The sequence below is a fragment of the Filicampus tigris genome, chromosome 17, assembly GCF_054856515.1.
Source record: "Filicampus tigris isolate MCC_2025a chromosome 17, RoL_Ftig_1.0, whole genome shotgun sequence".
NCBI classification, from domain to species: domain Eukaryota; kingdom Metazoa; phylum Chordata; class Actinopteri; order Syngnathiformes; family Syngnathidae; genus Filicampus; species Filicampus tigris.
Window position 1 is genome coordinate 14,361,162 of NC_141233.1, and position 18,512 is coordinate 14,379,673.

Here is an 18,512-nt window from a genome sequence, read left to right on the forward strand (position 1 = left end):
TGTTCCAATACTTGTTTCTAAACGTAATTTCCAATCACCAAAAGAGATACGGTCCCATGTTTAACGAAATTAAATTGGGAGTGTAAAAGAGATAAATGGGGAAAAACAGTAATTAATTGAGCACAATTTAACGGTAGCGATGCAAGTTTCACAACTCCCAAGCCTACACACGGGCAAACTCCTGGTCATGTGACTCGGTAAAGTGACGTATGCGCGTCAACAGAGTGAACGATTACGTCACGTGACCCGTAGCGATGCGTTCACTGGGTGATGACGTATCGGAGAAGAGAAAAATGCGGCCTTTATACACAGTAACCAAAAATTACGTCATCATCGGTAACATGTCCGTGGGTTTAATACATAGCTTTACATGTGACATTGGCGAATCATGCATTTTTCAACCACATTTGGATCGGAACCCGTGACCCTCAGCTGACACAGACTGACACCTTAACTACTGGCTAGCAATTAGCTTACCTGGTCCAATTCAGTTGAGATGGCTGGAGAATTTTACCCACTTGAATCCATTCACAATTTCATTGAGAAGACTGTTATCATCGAGAAGCCAGAAAGGTAACACGAAACGTTAATATGATCCAGTGGCATCAACATAAACAAATTGCTGATGGAAGTATCTGAGAATAACTGTTCATAATCTTGTCATTATTAAGTTTAATTTCAAGACCGAAATATTTTAGCAAATGGGGATAAAATGATTTGTTGCACTGTGCTATTTCCAAAGGTATGTGTCAAAGTTCAGGCCAACAGTTGTTGAGGAGAACAAGCCAACAAATTATATGAAAACGATGGGCCCAACCAAATTGGAGGTGCCCATCCCAACCAATTACCTGAAAAAGCATTCCAAAGAACCCAAACTACCTGAGAGTGAGTTTTCTGTCATTATTGAATTGTTCACTTTTAATATGATTTTCCCTGACCCTCCATCCATCCATCCATGATAGGGTGGAAACCCTTTTCTTGTCCTTTAACCCAGCGTTTTCTAACCTTTAATGAGCCAAGGCACATATTTTATGTTAGAACAAAATTGCAAGGTATGACACCCAACAAAAATATCACAGAAAATGGGTACACATTATTTAATTGTTCTGCCTGTCACTATATGTTGCTGGCATATGTTATATTAAACAAATGAATAATTTTCAGACCAATTTAGTGAAATTGGACAATTGGTTGGGAATCATTACTTTAACCCATAGTGTTCATAGAATTTACCCAAAATTTGGGCTTTGGAGTCTCAAGTGATGCAGCACTGTTTTATTGGCCCTTTCACTCTGACATATCTCCTTACATGCCTGCAAATGTTTGATTTGGTTTTATGAGCGGTGTGCAACACAAAATATAGAGCAGGGGTGTAAACTGAATTTTCCCGAAAGGGATTCTAATCATCACAAAAAAAAATACTTCAAAGTGCCCAAGCCTCCTTAAACGATCCAAAAACATACACGTTGGGTTCATTGAAGACCATCCAGCCTACCTCTCGCCCAGTCAGATGGGATAGACTACAGCTAACTCTTACCTAATGAGGACAAGAAATTGGATGGATGAATGAAAAGGCGGATCAAATGCTCTCCACATAGGCCACAATTTTGCCACCCCCGCCCGATTTAAACAACGACTGTCATAATTATTCACCTTCATTTTGTTGTCTAGTCAAACAGGTCAAGACTCATTACATCTGTTCATCGAAGAAGCCCGCCGTCCCTACGGGGCCGTTCCTGCCACCTGTTAGCACCCCAACAAAGAGGAAGGCGACCACGCCAAAGGGACCCAAACAGACTCCGTGTGTTGTTGACACAAGCAAGGGACACAAGGAGTACCATAATAAAAACTCAGGACTTGTCCCTGTGTACATAAGGAAAAAGGTATTTTCCTGTGATACTTGAGGAAAAAAAAAGTTCATTCTTTTGAGTGATTTTTGTGGATAGCGGCAATAGTGTGATTTTTTTTTTTTTTTTTTTGATACATATCAAACTTTAAAGTCATCCACCTTTGGAGCTAATGTTTATTTGCTATTGTAGGATTATGGAGAAGTACCAAATTATCTGATGCGGCGCAAAGCACAGCATCAAAAGGCACTGGAAGAGTACAACATTAATCTGAAAAAGCAGGAGGAGCATGAAACCATGAAATACCTTTCGGACGTGGAATGTCAGGCCATCGTTGAGGTACTCTAGGCTACTGAAAACTACCCTTTAGTTAATGGGCTAGTTTAGTTCATGGGCTCCCCCACCATTTGGATTTAATAAAATTAATGGAAATAATAAATAATGGGGTTGAAGTCTGAGGGCTGAGATGGTCATGGGAGGAGCTTGATTTTGTCTCTGGTGAACCATTTCTACAATTTCCAGTATGCAAGTTATGCCGCTGAATTTATTTTGGGGCTTTTAACACATCTTATCCAACGGTGCCAATCATAATGGAGGGCACTGTAGTTTACAAATAAGTTAGCCACTGTTCATGGTAAAATATAAAACATTCTTCGTTTAAATGGTGAACTTTAGTAATGCAAGGGTGATTGCCATTATAGATGGGCCTGATGCATCTCTGTTATTAACATTTGAACGTGTCACGCAAGTGTAAAAAGGCCGCAAAATGTAAAAGCGAAACACTCCTTAAGTTATATCTGTTAATGACTGAATGTACCGTATGGTGACACCGTAGTTCGTACTGATTTGATTGTGGGTAAGCTTACATCAGACTGAAAATATTGCCTGCTCAACATTCACAATGTTTATCATACTGTCGCATTCATGTCAATCCTTTGAAATGTTAAACTCTCTCTTTCCAGGACCTGAAGCAGAAATACAATGAGCTAAATGCAGAGTACCAACGCCTCCCATTTATGATAGACACCCCGTCAATGAAGACTCGCAAGGTACGTCTCGAGGTGGAAATGAAGCAGCTGGAGGATGACATTAAACTACTCAATCGGTTGGAGTCCGTCTGCAAAAACAAGTAGCACACAGATGTGCAAACGGGGCGCCTACCATCCGTGTCATCGACTGAACTCAACTAGTGGACAATAAAAACGCGAGGTCATGTGGATGATTTGATTTGAATGTTTGAGGACCTTTGCCAGGCAATTCCAACATCGTTGGTTAGAATTAAACTCATTCACTGCCAACCCTCCCAGTTACAATGCACTTGGCGTCTATTGCCATTAATAGCAGTGAATGAGAAATGTATTTTTACATTCTTGCTGGAAGTGGGCTTGGGCTATTGTTCCTCTTTTGGGGGATGCTGTAATTTTGTTGTCATACAATTAAATTAAAAATGCACAAATGGATGAGAGTGAAGTATCCACTCTGGCTTCACAGTCCATGCTATTGGCTTAACACAATTAGGTGGTTGAGTACTTTATGGCTGTCACATGATGTCTTGATTTTTATTTAACTTCACAGACTGTTGTGCCAATGTTGTGTTTGTACTAGTATTTATATTGTGCTACAGGATTGTTCTGCTACACTGTTTTGATTGCAAAACAGGAATAAACGAATATCCCTTGAACCACCCTAAACTTGCATACTTTACACAAGATAATTTAATTACATTTTTAGTGGATTTCATCCATAATCGCCAGTGTTTACAAAAATGTTTAGAATACACACATCATCATTTTACATGGTTTGTGTTCTTTTAGTTGCTTTTTTATTAAGGTAGTAGCGATAGCGATATCTAGGCTCAACGTATAATAACAGACTAGCTCATTTTCGACCAAAATCTTTCATTTTTATTTGTTGATCATTTTTTTAACTTTGATAGCGGGAACTAATAGCAACAGTGTGTGAAACTGTCGGTATTCTTATATTGTGACAACGTTAACGTCATATCCGGTTTGTTGCGCAATGTAAGTTTGAAAATGTTTACATCGGCAAGATCCAGCTTCACCTGGTACCTATGTCTCTGTACGGTGTTGCCGAGCTCCTTTTGCCAACTGGGCACAGGAATGTTGTTCCCCCGGGAGACTTCTTCTCGGGAAGTGAAGGACCTGAGCGGCCTGTGGAGCTTCAGAGCGGATAAGTCGCCAAACAGGAACCAAGGCTTCGAGAAGGCTTGGTACAAAGGTCGCCTGGCTGAGGTGCGCGCCTGTCACCATTCAGCAAATGGATCTTACTTTGTTGAACAATTAAGCGCTCTAAACTTCACATGATCATGTCACTGAATTGGAAAAATGCAACAATCCTGTAATTGTTTTTCCTTCCCTCGCAGCTGTTTTAACTATTACTGTAATTAATAACAATTGTAAATAAGTAAACAATATTTTCTAATGTAAATATATGCCTTTAAAAACAAGTATCTACAGTTGCCACAAATTAACACACTTTGCTCTATAAATACCTTTTTTTATAAAGTTAATACAGCTCCTGTATTTGATGCCAGTAAATTATGTGTCACATTGTGTCCCTCCATTTTGACCATTTGGGGATCTCATGCCATAGACTGGCCCTGTGACGGACATGCCCGTTCCCGCCAGCTTCAATGACATTACGCAAGACCCCAAATTACGGGATTTCATTGGCTGGGTGTGGTACGAGCGCGAGGTGGTGGTGCCATCGCGCTGGGTCTCAGACGAAGGAACAAGAGTGGTTCTCCGAGTGGGAAGTGCTCACTATTATTCAGTGGTGGTAAGCACAAATACTTAATAATAAATCAATGTTATTAATTGTGGGTCATCACTGTTGAGTTGGTCTGTCATGGTTTTACAGTGGGTCAACGGGGTGAAAGTGACCGAGCACAACGGTGGCCATCTTCCCTATGAGGCAGAAATAGGCAGTGTGATCCGAGAGGACCCGACGAGCCCCTGCAGGATCACCATCGCAGTCAACAACACTCTCACTCTGGAGACTCTCCCTCCTGGAACCATTCAGTACTTCAATGACCCCACCAAGTAACCACACTCGCATCTTTTCCTTTACCAAAGAACCAATTGAGAACAAATCACTCTTGTCAGCTGCATTACACACTCACTGGACACTTAATTATGCACTTTAAAAATCCAATAGAAGAGCTGCATCAACTAATCTGCCTGAACAAAGATGATGCTGTGTTTTGAAATACACTATCTATGGGAAAATGTATTTAATCAAACTTTTTAATCAGATCATTAATGAACTCTTAGTCCCACAGGACCTTTCGTGGGAATAGTTTGAAGAAAGTGCTTTTCTAGTCCAACATCACTGTACCCTTGATAGTTCAATAAAACTGCTGGAATAAAATGTAAAACCTCATTTTCATCTTAACTCGGGCATTTAATTACTCCACAGGTATCCCGATGGGTTTTTTGTGCAAAATACCAACTTTGATTTCTTCAACTATGCTGGGATTCACCGTCGTGTATTGCTGTACACGACTCCCAAGGCTTACGTAGATGACATCACAGTGGTGACGGACTTCTTGGATAGTAAAGGTACATCTTTTTAAAAAATTTTTTTTTTTTTTTAAATTCATGTTAAATACAATTTTAGATGCATACTGATCTGAAACAGCTGCCACAAAACTTGACAGTCTTAACTCTTGCCCCGCAAACTCTCAGATTTGAATCTTATTAACACACATACATTAATGAATTTCTGGAAGAATACAATATTTGTGCCCCCCCCCCCGTACCAAAATATAACTGCAAAAACAAACTCGTTAGCAAACATTGTTAAATTAGTTCTGACATAATCATTCGCGTGAGCTTTATTTCATCCTCTGTCTTTCAGGTCTAGTCAAATACACGATATCGGTCCAAAATGCCGCCGAAGCTACCCTGAAGGTCACTTTGATGGATAAAGACAGACACTGTGTGGCTTCCTCCAGCGAGCCATCTGGAGTGCTCCAAATCACTGATGTCAAACTCTGGTGGCCGTACTTGATGCACGAGAATCCAGCTTATCTTTACTCTTTGGAGGTGGGCCAACGTTAAGGCACTTTGCCACGGAAATAATCAGTGGAGGCAAGTGTGTTACATTTTTGTTTTTGTTTGGTTTTACACGAAGGTTCACTTGATGGCGTCAGATGAGAGATCAACATATACGGATGTCTACACTCTGCCAGTTGGAATCCGCACTGTGGATGTCACCAGCAGCCAGTTTCTCATCAACAAGAAGCCGTTTTATTTCCACGGGGTCAATAAACATGAGGACGCTGATGTAAGTAACCACCAGAGGGAGGCAGAGGACTGCTTTATGTCCCGCACAGCAGCAAAAGTGCGAAAAAGACTCTAGGCTCCATTGTGTTTACATTTTTTTACTTCAGTGTAGATGTACAACTATTTTTCTTAACTTTTTTGCTTGTGCTATAGATTCGAGGTAAAGGTTTCGATTGGCCCCTGATTGTCAAAGACTTCAACTTAATGAAGTGGTTGGGGGTCAACTCGTTCCGCACCAGCCACTACCCGTACGCGGAGGAGATTCTGCAGATGTGTGATCGCCACGGCATTGTGGTCATAGATGAATGCCCGGGGGTGGGCATCAAAGACATGTAGGTACAAATTTGTCGTGCCCGTGAAAACTGTTGAATCACTAACTGACGCTCAAAATACATTTTGGCATTTTAGCAAGAAATGTACTGATGCGGAAAAAGATTCCATCTAAAAAAATATAAACACAAAATGTGTCATATTGGATATTGAATATTTTTATTTTGTCGGTGTCAGGGTTCCCCCCCCCCCACACACACTTTTTCACTGGATTTTTCACCTTGAAAATGCATAATATAAAATATATATTCAAAAAATTCAAACTAAGTTGGGAAAAAAATTGCCTAATCAAGCAAATCAAAGCGATACGGCCTTCAAAAACAGATAACTGGTCTAACGTGTACGTGTCATGTCTATGAATCGCATTTTCGTGACGGTTTGTTTTCTGTACAAGACGTATATTGTGTGAATTGTGTTGCCCGCCGCCAGTCGTAGTTTTGGCAACGCCTCCCTGGCCCATCATCTGGATGTCATGGATGAGCTTGTGCGTCGGGACAAGAACCATCCCTCTGTGGTCATGTGGTCAGTAGCAAATGAGCCAGCGTCGGAGATGCCTCCTGCCGAATTGTATTTCAAGTGAGTTTTCAGCATTCGTTTTGTCTTGTGATGTATTTTCAACACTAAAATGTGAATTTTATTTGTCCCACAGGACTTTAATTACACATACTAAAAATATGGACCCGACCCGGCCTGTGACTTATGTCACAGATAGTAACTATGCCAGGGACAAAGGGGTGAGTTTTATCAATCTGAGACGTTGCTGAGCTTTTTTTTTTGTCAATATAATATTAGCTTTTGTGTATTTCAACATCAGACTTCAACTGGAGTAACAGCAAACGTGATACTAGTAATTAACTTAGCAAACATCTGATCGAAATTCTGCCTTTAAGAGTAAGCAGGAAAAAAAGTTTCAAAGCTTTCCCCCCAGCGAGAACAAAAAAGTTCTTCTAACTGCGCACTTTTGTTGTCTGTCAAGGCCCCCTACGTGGATGTAATCTGTGTGAACAGCTACTTCTCCTGGTACCACGATCCGGGCCACCTGGACGTCATCCCGATCCAGCTCAACACCCAGTTCGAGAACTGGTACGGAAAGTACCAGAAGCCCATCATCCAGAGTGAATACGGAGCGGACACGGTGCCGGGCCTTCACAGCGTGAGGAAGCATTTGAAGGCCATGTTTGTGGCAGCGGTCCAGACAGCAAGTGTGACAAACGCGTGTTGACGCAAGGCCGCGGCTAAGAGTCTTTTCTTTCTGTCGGCTCTCTGCAGGACCCGCCCATGATGTTCACGGAGGAGTACCAAAACGTGGTCTTGCAGAGCTACCACAAGGTGTTCGACCAGAAGAGGAAGAAGTATGTCATCGGTGAACTCATCTGGAACTTTGCCGACTTCATGACTGTACAAGGTACTGCTGCCTCGGCAGAAGTGCAGGAGTGGACTTTGAATTAATGCATTTTTTTTGTCAGGTATCTTATTAATTACGTAATTTAATGGAATGGAATGACTGAAAAATTTTGGCCACATTTTTTATTATTTTTTTGTTTGTTTCAATTCAACGGGCGTTGTGCTGCTCCTTGGCCACCAGGGGGCAGTACAATGAAAACAGACAGATAACGTGCCGTCTCAGTTGTATTTATCCGGAGTGTCAGTTAGCAAGTGAAAAGCAGAATTCATTTTCTCTTTCTTCCACTCTTCGAGCTTCCTGTTCCTTGTGTCCTGCAGGGATCACGCGCGTGGTGGGCAACAAGAAGGGCGTTTTCAGCAGGCAAAGACAACCCAAAACAGCAGCGTTCATCCTGAAGGAAAGATACTGGAGGCTCGCAAATGAAACCGGGAGGATACCTTCTTGGGCCAAATATCCCTGCGGACTCTGACAGCCACCGTGGTAGCACCATTCACTGTGAACGTGTCATCTTGTTTACTGTTTACCAAACGCATTGAATCACTGGCAAAATTATTGTATGAATGCATAAATACACCGGTGCCTTATCAGTGATGCCCAAAGTTGCTTGACGTGTTGTTCAACTTGATAGGAGGCTGAGAAAATGGATGGGCTTTTGACTGACTCTAATCAGTGATTTGAGACACTGAAGAAAAGAAGTTATGGAGGTAGTTCCATCGTGACAGCTTCAAACATAGCTTCAATTTTCATCAGTTTTCATTGTATGGTTGTGTGTGTGTCATTATGAATTCCAACTTATGTCAAAAAGATATGGATGTTAAATGTGTAATAAAAATTGCATCATTGCAATCATTAAACTGGATCCATACAATCTTTTTTTTTGACATTTTTATTACAAGTTGTGGAGCACTGTGGCACATTAGGCTTGCCTGGCAAAAGGTTTCGTGTTCGATCTCTCCTCAGACCTTTCTTGTTTTTCCAGAACTTTTGCAAGTTTCTCCCGTGAATGTGAATTGTTCACCCGGCTGGCTCGTATACTGTAACTTGAACATGTCCATATGGTCAAATTATTTTCAATCTTTTCTCAGAGTACCACCATTTTTATCCGGGCCTGTTTCATGGGTTTATGATTATCATTTTTAAAATGAAGCTGTTCAACCATAATTCAAAAACTTTTCTGATTTTCATTAGTTAGTTTTCATTAAAGTTATGTTTGTTTTGAATACTTTTCTTATATTATTTTTATTAATTTAACAGAGGATACCAACAAATCTTTCCAGGTTACAATACAGTTCACGATATCGTCTTCAGGCGCTACGCTGTCGCCATCTCCTGGTCACTAGGAGAAATGCTTTCGGTGACAACTTCCAGGAATCTGAAAAAGATTTACCAGCCGTATTTCGATTCGTGTCACGTGCTGCATTCTATTTTATTTTTTTCTAGAATTAAAAATAAAAAAGTTTTGAGACTTTTCCTTACTCGTTCCAGACAACAAAATAGAAAATTAAGATGTATTTCAATGTTGGTGTATGTATTTAAAAATTTTTTTTTTCCATTTTTCTTATCTGCTTCCAAACATAATATCCAATGACCAAAAGAGACACGGACCACAGAGCCACTTTAAGGACACTTTTAGACAAGACAAAGGAGATTTACTACTTAGTCTTCAATTGAATTTTTTCCAATAAAAAGAAAAATTAAATGTTTTTAATTCAAATGACTTCCACTGAGAGTTGGTTTCAGAGGGAATGTTTTAATGGTTGATCATTTCCACATGACAGTGCCACAATTTTAAATGTTCTCATGTCAGTCTCATCCAGTTTTTCCTTAATTTAAGTTTCAACACACCCTCCTGCAATTGGTTGTAACACTTTTCCAAGTAAGAAAATACAGCGTTTTAAAACACATTTGGCAATACAGAAGCAAACCCAGTAAGTTTTCCTCCACAAAAAAAACAAACTTTTGCTGGCACAGATTCCCAGCAATCCACCCCTCAAGTTGTTGTTGTTTTTTTTTAACTAAAACCACCCAGAATGTTTAACAGTCCATACAGCTAAAGGGCATAATTAAAGATAAAGAAAATTACAATCCTTTTGATGAAACGTGTATTCCTTGCAAACAAACATTTCCCACAGTTTGACAAAGTATGAACATTTAAAGGTGTAGTTTAGGTCAGGGATACAGAATGGCCATTTGGGCTTTTTGATTGGTCATTTTGGGGAGCAATTTTGCCAATTTCTCAATTTACTATTGTCAGGGAAGCAAACAAAAGTGCCTGTTACATTGCTCATTTGATAGATCACTTTGCCCATCTTTGGCTCAAGGCCCGGTGATCAAACAGAAGGCACTTAAGTTGACATTGGTGATGTAACTAACATGGCAGTTATCCTCAGGGCCTCACTCAATAGTTAACAAAAATTGAGAAGCATTGACCTTTTTTCCTCCATCATTAAATTTACACGCATAAAAAAAAAAAAATCCCTTTACAGCCAAATATCTACAACATTTGAATCTGTGCTCAAGTAACATGTCACAGCTTGCTCATGAACTAAGGAAGGAACTACTGTATGCTTGTCAGCTTTGTGGTCATCAAGTCAGTTTAGCCGTTTGACCCAACTAACATTTTAATGTGCAAAAAAAAAAAAAAAAAAATAATGTGGGAGTGATCTCATGTGAACAGAAAATAATATACCGTGAGGAGGATAATTGTAATGGACATATCCTATCATATTTACCACCACTCAACCACTAATTGACCTCCAAAACATTCCACTGTTTGACATTGGTTTCCTCCAGTTTCTATAGAATTGAGGTATAACAGCTTTTGTTTTGTTTTTTTTCTTATACAAATGACATTCTGCTTCGGGACATGGGAAGAGGTTTTTGTATGATGAGCAGTTTCGGGAACGGATCAACACCATGGACAGCAACACGGGAAAATTGCAGTCCCCTCAATAAATAACTTATTACAGGAAGCACGTTACTGAAATGACTTTGCAAACCGTTGCTATCGCCATACTTGAATAAATAGTCCATCCCTGTGCAAAAAAAAAAAAAAAAAACAGCTGCTCATAGCCAACCGGGGGTTGAAGTGGGGCTTGCGAGTGGGAATGTACGAAGGGGAGTATTAAGGCCACACTAAAACGAAATCAAAGACTTAAAAGTCATGAGACTCAAGTTGGAATATGATGAGGGAAAGAGTCTAAAATCTGGCTCCCTAATAGACAAGGTCTGCTCTGTTACAAATGTCAGCTTCATTTCAGCTCATAAGACTTTCCCCTCACAAAACTATTCCCAGTTAAGTGTTTTTCTTTCTGTGGCCCTAGCACTTCTGCTCTGCCAACGGATTCGTGGTGGTGCGATGGGAAGCTTTTCAGCTGTTCAACCCGAACACCCGCTCGCCCTTGTACGGCCTGCCGCTGCGCTCTGAGGAGTCCCAAAACGACTGGTTTTGCTTCTGTTATTTGAGTCAATACAACATTCCCCGCAAGGTTTGTCCAGCAAATGAACTGTAACTCAGCTGGACAGCATCACCATTACTTGTTCAGTGGACATTGACGCTAACTATCACAGTGTAGCAGCCTCTGCTACCGCGTGAGAGTTGAGAAGGGAATAACACTTACATTACAAAAGCTGTGAGCCTTTTTAAAAAAACAAAAACAAAAAAAAACACCCCCCCCCCCAAAAAAACGCCTTGCACCATTGACAGGAAAATGAACAAGCAAAAGTGGTGGTCGAATGCACCCCCGCTTTCAAATTACCGGTAAATCGAATGAATGCTTCAGGCACATACGTTTATCAGTGGGGAACACACAACAACAAGAGGTGATGGTGCTCGGTGAAAAAAAAACGTTTTCATTTTGCGTCTGTGGCTTCACAGCGATTGACTTTCCCCGCCGGTTTATCTCGCGCATTTTTAGCCCCCACCCCCCCACCCCCTTTTTTTTTTTTTTTGTCAGCCAATCTAGCTGGAAATATTGCTCAGCAGCTAAGTACACAATCGGAAAACAAACTACCTGACCCATCTATACACATGTTCATTTTTAGTGGTCCTCTTGGAAGAAAATAACAAAAAGCATACTACAAAGTGTAAACATGAAGGGGCAAAAAAAAAAAAAAAAAAACAATTCTGTATTATTGTTAATTGTTTTGTGCCCTCCAGACTTGACATTTCAAGACTTATCTGCAAGCTTGTGGCTGTACTTTGCGGTCATTTCGGGATCCGCCGTCTGACTTGTTTAGTGCGTCTGCTGCGTTTTTGTCTCATGAGATCCTTCTTGTTTGAGAAGTGGAGCACCGCCCTCTGGCTTGCCGCGTGCTCGCGGGCTCGCGCCGCCGCACGCTCAGGCCGATGCCTTGTTCTTGTAGTGACGAGATCGTTTAAACCATTTAGAATCACTTGGAAATAATATTACCTCTCGCTTCTGAATCCTTCCGCGATCGAGAGGCGTCGGGCCCTGACATGTAGGTTAGATTTCTTCTTCTTCTTCTTTTTTTTTTTTTTCGTGTGAACACACAGCAGAATAAACATTTGTTTGGAAGCAAGGTCTCCTGGTGACGAGTCAAATGTTCGGTCAGTCACTTTTTTTTGTTGTTGTTTTTTTGTTTTTTTTTTTGTTTGTTTGTGTCACATTTTTGTTGCTGTGCTCGGACAGCTTTAGTCCTGCTTGGCCTGGAGTTGCCGCTTCCAGGCCTCGTTCAAGTATACCAGTCGCTTGTAGTTGAGGGTCAAGAGAATGAAGTTCAGCGCATATGTGGTGATGCAGATGACGCACAAGTCCTTCAGGACAAAGTAGAGGATGTAGCCCAGGTAGAGTGAGCCCATCACCGACAAAATGGATGTCATCATCAGAATGAGGGCAGCCACCGCACTCACAGTCATCCCTACGGGAACAAAAAAAAAACACACACAATTAAGCAAAGAATTGCGGGATGCGATTTTGTTCCAAACAATCAATACAAATAAAAGCGAAAACAAAAAAACAATAACGGCACGCTCTAGCACTACAATCCGATGAGCGGAAAATCTCAATTCTTGAATGCCTTTACATTGAATGAGAACAACAACCCACCCCCCACACTCACGGGTGCGACATCCCTGCTCATGTCAAAGCCAAAAGGTAAGCAGAGCTGCACTGAGTTTAGTCGGATGCACAGCGTTAGTGTCTGATAAGCAGCACATAATTGTTCAATGAAGTTTTCGAAGCAGCGGGTATTGGATGACACAGTGTTGTGTATGAAGCGCTGCTTCCATAAGTGAAAATGCTTTTAGTGTCTTTTTGGCACTCAGGTTTTTTTTTTGCACGCTGAGCACTGCTCTGGTCACAACGTTCAAGCCCTCCCGGATGTCATGGGACAGAAAATCAGACTTGCCATTGAGCGTGGATCACTCAAATTTCACCAAAAGTATCTCACAGACATTTTAGGACGTTTTAAATTGTACAAAAGGGTTAAAATAATGTCTCTTTTAAAATATTACCTGAGCAATTATCGTATTTTCCAGACTATAAGATGCTACTTTTTTTGCGCGCTTTGAACACTGCAGCTTTTAATGTGGCGTTGGGAATTTTTACTTACGAGTTTCAAAACATCAAAAGATTCACTCAATGTCACATCTAACCAATGAAATTAATGAACATGTCCCGAGTCCGCCCTCATATTGAATATTCATCATCCATTTGCGGTTGGAGTGCTGTGTACATAGCAGTACACGACTGTGTAGGAACAACTATAACTAGACTAGATAGTAGAGCAGAAATAAGCATATTGAGTTGAGTTTAATGAGCAGAGGGAACGAGTGCCATAAATACAGCCATCTCTGCAGCGGGACCCCCGATCTCTCTGTTGTTTGTTGGACTACCGACTCGCACCATCGCTGGTCCCGATGACCTGTGCTAGCGGCTAGCCACGGAAGATAGCATTTCTGACCATGGAGCGACATCCCCTGCGTCTCTCAAACACATTACAAACAGGTTCCCAAAGGCTGCACTGCCACTGCACCATCTTTTAATGACTACATTTAAATGTTGCAGCTTTTAATCAGATGCGTTTTGTAGACCGGAAATGACCGTAACAGTGTTATCCTACTGACAGTTTTGACTATGGAACAAATTATTTTTTTTAAAATAATTTAGTCTAACAGCATCACTTTTTTCCCCGCTTTATTTCGAACATATAAGAAAATAATAAATAAAAATAAAAAATAAAAAAAAACAAAGTGTCAGTTTAGTCCATACAAAAAGGCAGACATACATTACATGTTCGACAAGGAGTAAGAAGTATATGTATACTTGTATTTATATGCATCATTGAACAGTTGTCCAGGGTAAATTTTAGTACACTGTAAATCAGACAGCCATGTGACATCACAAAAAAAAAAAAAAAAAACAGTCAGCGGCTGAGAGGATTACCAACGGTAAGAAATGAAGGGGCACATACAGTAGACATCTTGACAAGTGAAAGCCATTAACTGGGCATCTATTGTGTGGTATCTGCTGTGGCTAAAAGGTCCTCTTGTTCTGTTTCAGTGCCAGGTGGCCAGATAAACATGCCAAACCAGCATGGCTGAGTCAGCGTCAGTATACTAAAGGCAACATGTTATCAAACTGGTCGTTTCCATGAACTTAAACAGCTTACAGTCAAATTTGTTGATGACTTAGTATAACTCAGTGATCTGATCAAGATGAGTACGCCACTTAAAATGCAACTTTAAATGTCTTCTGACCACTAAATTTCCTTTCAGAGTCATGTGAGTCAAGTGAGTCAAACGTAGCACTGAGGTCCAGCGTTAACTGATGAGTCGGCTCTATTTGTGTTTGTGCAACGGCCACAGACATTAAGCAGCAGTATTTATGATGCAAATCATGCCCGCTTACCTAGTAGGAGTTGGAAAGCATAAAAAACTATTCCATAGACACTGTTTGGTTGGTTGAGTACACTGTCATTTCCAAAAATGGAACCCAAGAGTCCAAATCCTCGACCCCACCTAAAAAAGGGTGGAAAAAAAAAAAAGAAAAAAAAAATCAAACAATATAATCAAATAAGCACACAAGACATTTGGCAGTTTGGGATTAAAAAAAAAAAAGTACATAGCAGAAAGCAGCTTTATAATAACTTTGGAATTCTATTTTCGGTGTAATAATGGTGATTCAATCCCCAAGACATATCTATGTCTTTTCACAGTCCAGCCATTCAATCCCAGGAATTTATTTATGCAAATGTTTTTAAACGTGACGGTAAAAGAGGGTCCGAGAATGTCTGGATATAACAATACTCATAGATGTTACTATATTACATATTATATAATTGTTATTATATTATTATGATAATACAAACCTGATGTGCTAAAGAAAACGAGGGCAGAATCAGAAAAAAAAAAATTGTAAACACTTGTTGTGACATACTACAGAAATCAAATTCTGAGCATGTGGACAATATTAAATGAGAAATGTACCCAAATGATTCATCACCTATCAAAAATAATTATCGATTCATTTTATAATCGATTAGTTATTGATTAATGTTGACATACTTTTTTGTCTTTCAAATCTACATATTATTTATTGGCATGCATACACCCACTGCCGCCTTGCAGGCCAAGGTGAGCACAGCGCATGCATCACAAATACTGTACCTCCCAAGCAAGATTATTCCATGTGTATAAGAAGTGTTATATTTATTTTATGCTCAAAATAAAACACACTTTCATCAAAATTGCAAGACATAATGACAAAAGAAAAATCAATTGGCATCATACTCTTACACCGCAGGCCGGTGGTAAACTCAAACTACGACATGTAAAACTAGGACCCTTTTATTGCCCTTAGAAGACAAAGTCTTTGAATGTAGTGTATATGCTTTTATCTTGAAGGCATGATCGGCTGGAATTCAATCACTGGAAAATGAACAAACATATAAAACAGTAAGTACAAGCCAACTACACCTGCCTTTTTGTGACGGCGTTTTTATGTCATTGCAAAAAAAAAAAAAAAAAAAAATTATATGTCATAGTTACAGTAACGGTAAATACTTACCGGTCAATGAAAGACAATTCAAGGCCTTAAACATAAAACAACCAAATGAAAATCCGCATGTACCAATTGTAGCCTCACAATGTCCTATGTCAGGACTGCCATAAACCGAGGACATTGTGTATATTCAAAATTGATAGTTCCACAGCACACACGTTTCAACTGACAACAATATTCAAGCACTAATGTTACCTTCTGTTCCAAAGGGCTTGACAGGTTACATTCCAATAATATTTGTTTAGTGTAGAGATTCATTCAAATTGAGTCACTAGGTGGGGTTTTCTTTGTTTGCAAGCAGTTGTGTGATTACTTTAAGAGGTTCAACTGCTTTAAAACTAATATGGATGTTGAAATGGTTGACATGAATAAATTACATGTGATTTGTGGAATGGGAAAGTAACCTGCAAGCAGTAGCTGTACTCGATCTATGAAAAAATGCTGTTTTAAGAGTCCTCTGCTACGACCTCAAGAGAAGAGGTGTGTTCCGTCCCGTAAGGTGACCAGACGACACTTTTATGGGCGGGTGGTGACATTAGCTCGCCGGCTAATGACAGCTAACATGAGAGGCAACAAAGTTTGTCTCTACTAAACAAGTGCATTTACAGGTAATTAGCCAAAACCTAAGGGGAAAACTGAAGGAAACTTTTACGCCAAAGCTTACTTTCCTTTGGACTTACTAACGTTCACATGTACACATACGGCGTACACAAAGGAGCAAATGTACAGGGGTCAAGCGACAGTGGAATTATAATTACCGGGCAGCTAGCTTATACAGCACAGTTAGCTTCATCATGCTAAGATAGCTCGTGGGAGCATTAGCCATCAGTGGATTTAATTTAGGCGCGCTGACCAAAATAAAGGCTGCAGTAAGCAAGCTAAACCAGTTAGCCGGTGGCTAGCCGAGGCATTTTGGGTAGCATGAAGCCAGAAAGCTTCGGCTTGGGATTTGCTATAATAGTCTCACACATTCATTGAGCGATGAGCGCCACCGTGGGCGCCCTCGGCTGAATTCAAATTACCTTGAGCTGAACACTTTGGAGCAGCTGATGGAGCTGCTGACGTCGCACATAGCCTTATAAGTCGGATCCCGGGCCTTTTCCCTCTCGACGTGGAACGCATAAAGGGACAATAGGATGCCCAGCAGGCAGACTAGCAGCCGGGCTATTCTCTCCCAGCGCGGGGTGGACACTCTCAAGACGGGCGCCGCCATCACTCCCTCGACTAGCCTAGGCGGAGACACGCAGACATACGCAGCTCGCTGGTCTGTGGACTCGACTGCGACGTGGAAAGGCGTCAGGACGCGCAACACGGCGAGGGGGCGGGACACGCCGAAGCCGCCGCCGCCGCCGAGGTACTAGCCCAGAACAAAAACACGCCAACATGTCAGTCGAAAGATGCGGAAGCGCATACCAAGCAAGGAAATCAAAAACACACCACCCTCGGGTTTATTTACTTATGATGGCACGAGGGGATGTACGAATAGCATTTTAAAAAATCTGCAAAAAAAAAAAAAAGTGTATATTTTGAATTTTTTGTAGTTGTTATATTTTATAAATTAATTTTCTAAATTGTTATTATTTTATTATTCTTAGTGATAGTTATGGACATATGAATGTAGAATGTTTAAATCGTGAAAATAATATTGAGTAACAATGGATAAATATGATTACTCAACAATATTGTCTGGAATTTTATTTTATATTTCGTATCTATTTTTTATGTATGCCTTCACAGAACAATTGGAGAATTTTTAAAATCTTTTTTTTTCATTGTTATTTTATTCTTTTTGTTAGTTTTTTTATCCATCCATTTTGAGAACCGCTTATGAATAGCAATTGATCAACTTAGTATATATAGTAGTTTTATTGTTCGATTTTATGTATTGTTTTTAAACTTTTTTGCTTGTTTTAATTTTAAAAGTTTTTTGTGAGTGAGTGAGTGAGTGAGTGAGTGAGTGAGTGAGTGAGTGAGTGAGTGAGTGAGTGAGTCAGTCAGTGAGTGAGTCAGTCAGTGAGTGAGTGAGTCAGTGAGTCAGTTAGGAACACACGATTCGAAACAGCTAATATTGGTCAAATCATAGTATTTTAAAAATCAACAGCGAAAGATTTATCAAATTGCTTTATTTTTTAATATTTAGTTAGGTAGTTAGTTAGGTAGTACATTAGTGTCCAGAAAAGCACCATATAAATCGGATGCATTATTATTATTATTATTATTATTATTATTATTATTATTATTGTTGTTGTTGTTGTTGTTGTTGTTAGTTAGTTAGTAGCCTAATCTATGCTTTCACAAAGCAATTATGATGTACTTGCTTAGTATTTTGTTTTCATGTGTATATTTTGTATTCCATGTTCAGCTGAGCCACTTAAGATAAAATAAGATATTTTTTTTACTGATGCCACAGAGGGTATGTTCAAGTGTTAACATAACAGGAGCAGGCTGCTGCACAAGGTAAAGCAGCACACAGCTGATTGTTGGGGGAAAATGAATAAAAGCAATGTCGAGTGCTACTTTTTCACCACATTCTTTTAAATTTACACCTGTACGAAGCAGTGAAAATATTTCGATTGATTTGTCCGTCGAATTTAATGTA

General features: G+C 40.0%; 3 protein-coding genes across 3 annotated transcripts; 2 read left to right on the forward strand and 1 right to left on the reverse strand.

Annotated features, from left to right (window-relative positions):
- The first annotated feature begins 270 nt into the window (after positions 1 to 270).
- LOC147133520 (enkurin-like) lies at positions 271 to 3,476 on the forward strand. The gene is made up of 5 exons (XM_086012731.1): positions 271 to 573; positions 743 to 885; positions 1,672 to 1,883; positions 2,040 to 2,186; positions 2,810 to 3,476. Exons 1-5 carry the CDS (start codon positions 497 to 499, stop codon positions 2,978 to 2,980), a joined length of 750 nt encoding a protein of 249 aa, XP_085868857.1. The 5' UTR covers positions 271 to 496; the 3' UTR covers positions 2,981 to 3,476.
- A 367-nt stretch (positions 3,477 to 3,843) lies between these two features.
- gusb (glucuronidase, beta) lies at positions 3,844 to 8,757 on the forward strand. The gene is made up of 12 exons (XM_086013226.1): positions 3,844 to 4,099; positions 4,461 to 4,646; positions 4,728 to 4,909; positions 5,286 to 5,428; positions 5,727 to 5,914; positions 6,003 to 6,155; positions 6,308 to 6,486; positions 6,914 to 7,060; positions 7,134 to 7,218; positions 7,461 to 7,637; positions 7,754 to 7,889; positions 8,207 to 8,757. Exons 1-12 carry the CDS (start codon positions 3,881 to 3,883, stop codon positions 8,356 to 8,358), a joined length of 1,947 nt encoding a protein of 648 aa, XP_085869352.1. The 5' UTR covers positions 3,844 to 3,880; the 3' UTR covers positions 8,359 to 8,757.
- An 862-nt stretch (positions 8,758 to 9,619) lies between these two features.
- Positions 9,620 to 17,332, reverse strand: vkorc1l1 (vitamin K epoxide reductase complex, subunit 1L1). Its single transcript, XM_086013047.1, has 3 exons — positions 16,936 to 17,332; positions 14,762 to 14,871; positions 9,620 to 12,770 (listed from the first exon to the last, which is right to left on the reverse strand). The coding sequence occupies exons 1-3, from the start codon at positions 17,124 to 17,126 to the stop codon at positions 12,544 to 12,546; spliced, it is 528 nt and encodes a 175-aa protein (XP_085869173.1). The 5' UTR covers positions 17,127 to 17,332; the 3' UTR covers positions 9,620 to 12,543.
- Positions 17,333 to 18,512: the final 1,180 nt, after the last annotated feature.

Coding starts and splice junctions, on each gene's coding strand:
- LOC147133520 (XM_086012731.1), top strand. CDS start 497: ATGGCTGGAGAATTTTACCCACTTGAATCCATTCACAATTTCATTGAG. Junction 574..742: donor ATCATCGAGAAGCCAGAAAG/GTAACACGAAAC, acceptor CTATTTCCAAAG/GTATGTGTCAAAGTTCAGGC. Junction 2,187..2,809: donor AATGTCAGGCCATCGTTGAG/GTACTCTAGGCT, acceptor CTCTCTTTCCAG/GACCTGAAGCAGAAATACAA.
- gusb (XM_086013226.1), top strand. CDS start 3,881: ATGTTTACATCGGCAAGATCCAGCTTCACCTGGTACCTATGTCTCTGT. Junction 5,429..5,726: donor GGACTTCTTGGATAGTAAAG/GTACATCTTTTT, acceptor TCTGTCTTTCAG/GTCTAGTCAAATACACGATA. Junction 5,915..6,002: donor CTTATCTTTACTCTTTGGAG/GTGGGCCAACGT, acceptor TTTTACACGAAG/GTTCACTTGATGGCGTCAGA.
- vkorc1l1 (XM_086013047.1), bottom strand. CDS start 17,126: ATGGCGGCGCCCGTCTTGAGAGTGTCCACCCCGCGCTGGGAGAGAATA. Junction 14,872..16,935: donor TCCAAAGTGTTCAGCTCAAG/GTAATTTGAATT, acceptor ACCCTTTTTTAG/GTGGGGTCGAGGATTTGGAC. Junction 12,771..14,761: donor TGCTTTCCAACTCCTACTAG/GTAAGCGGGCAT, acceptor TTGTTCCCGTAG/GGATGACTGTGAGTGCGGTG.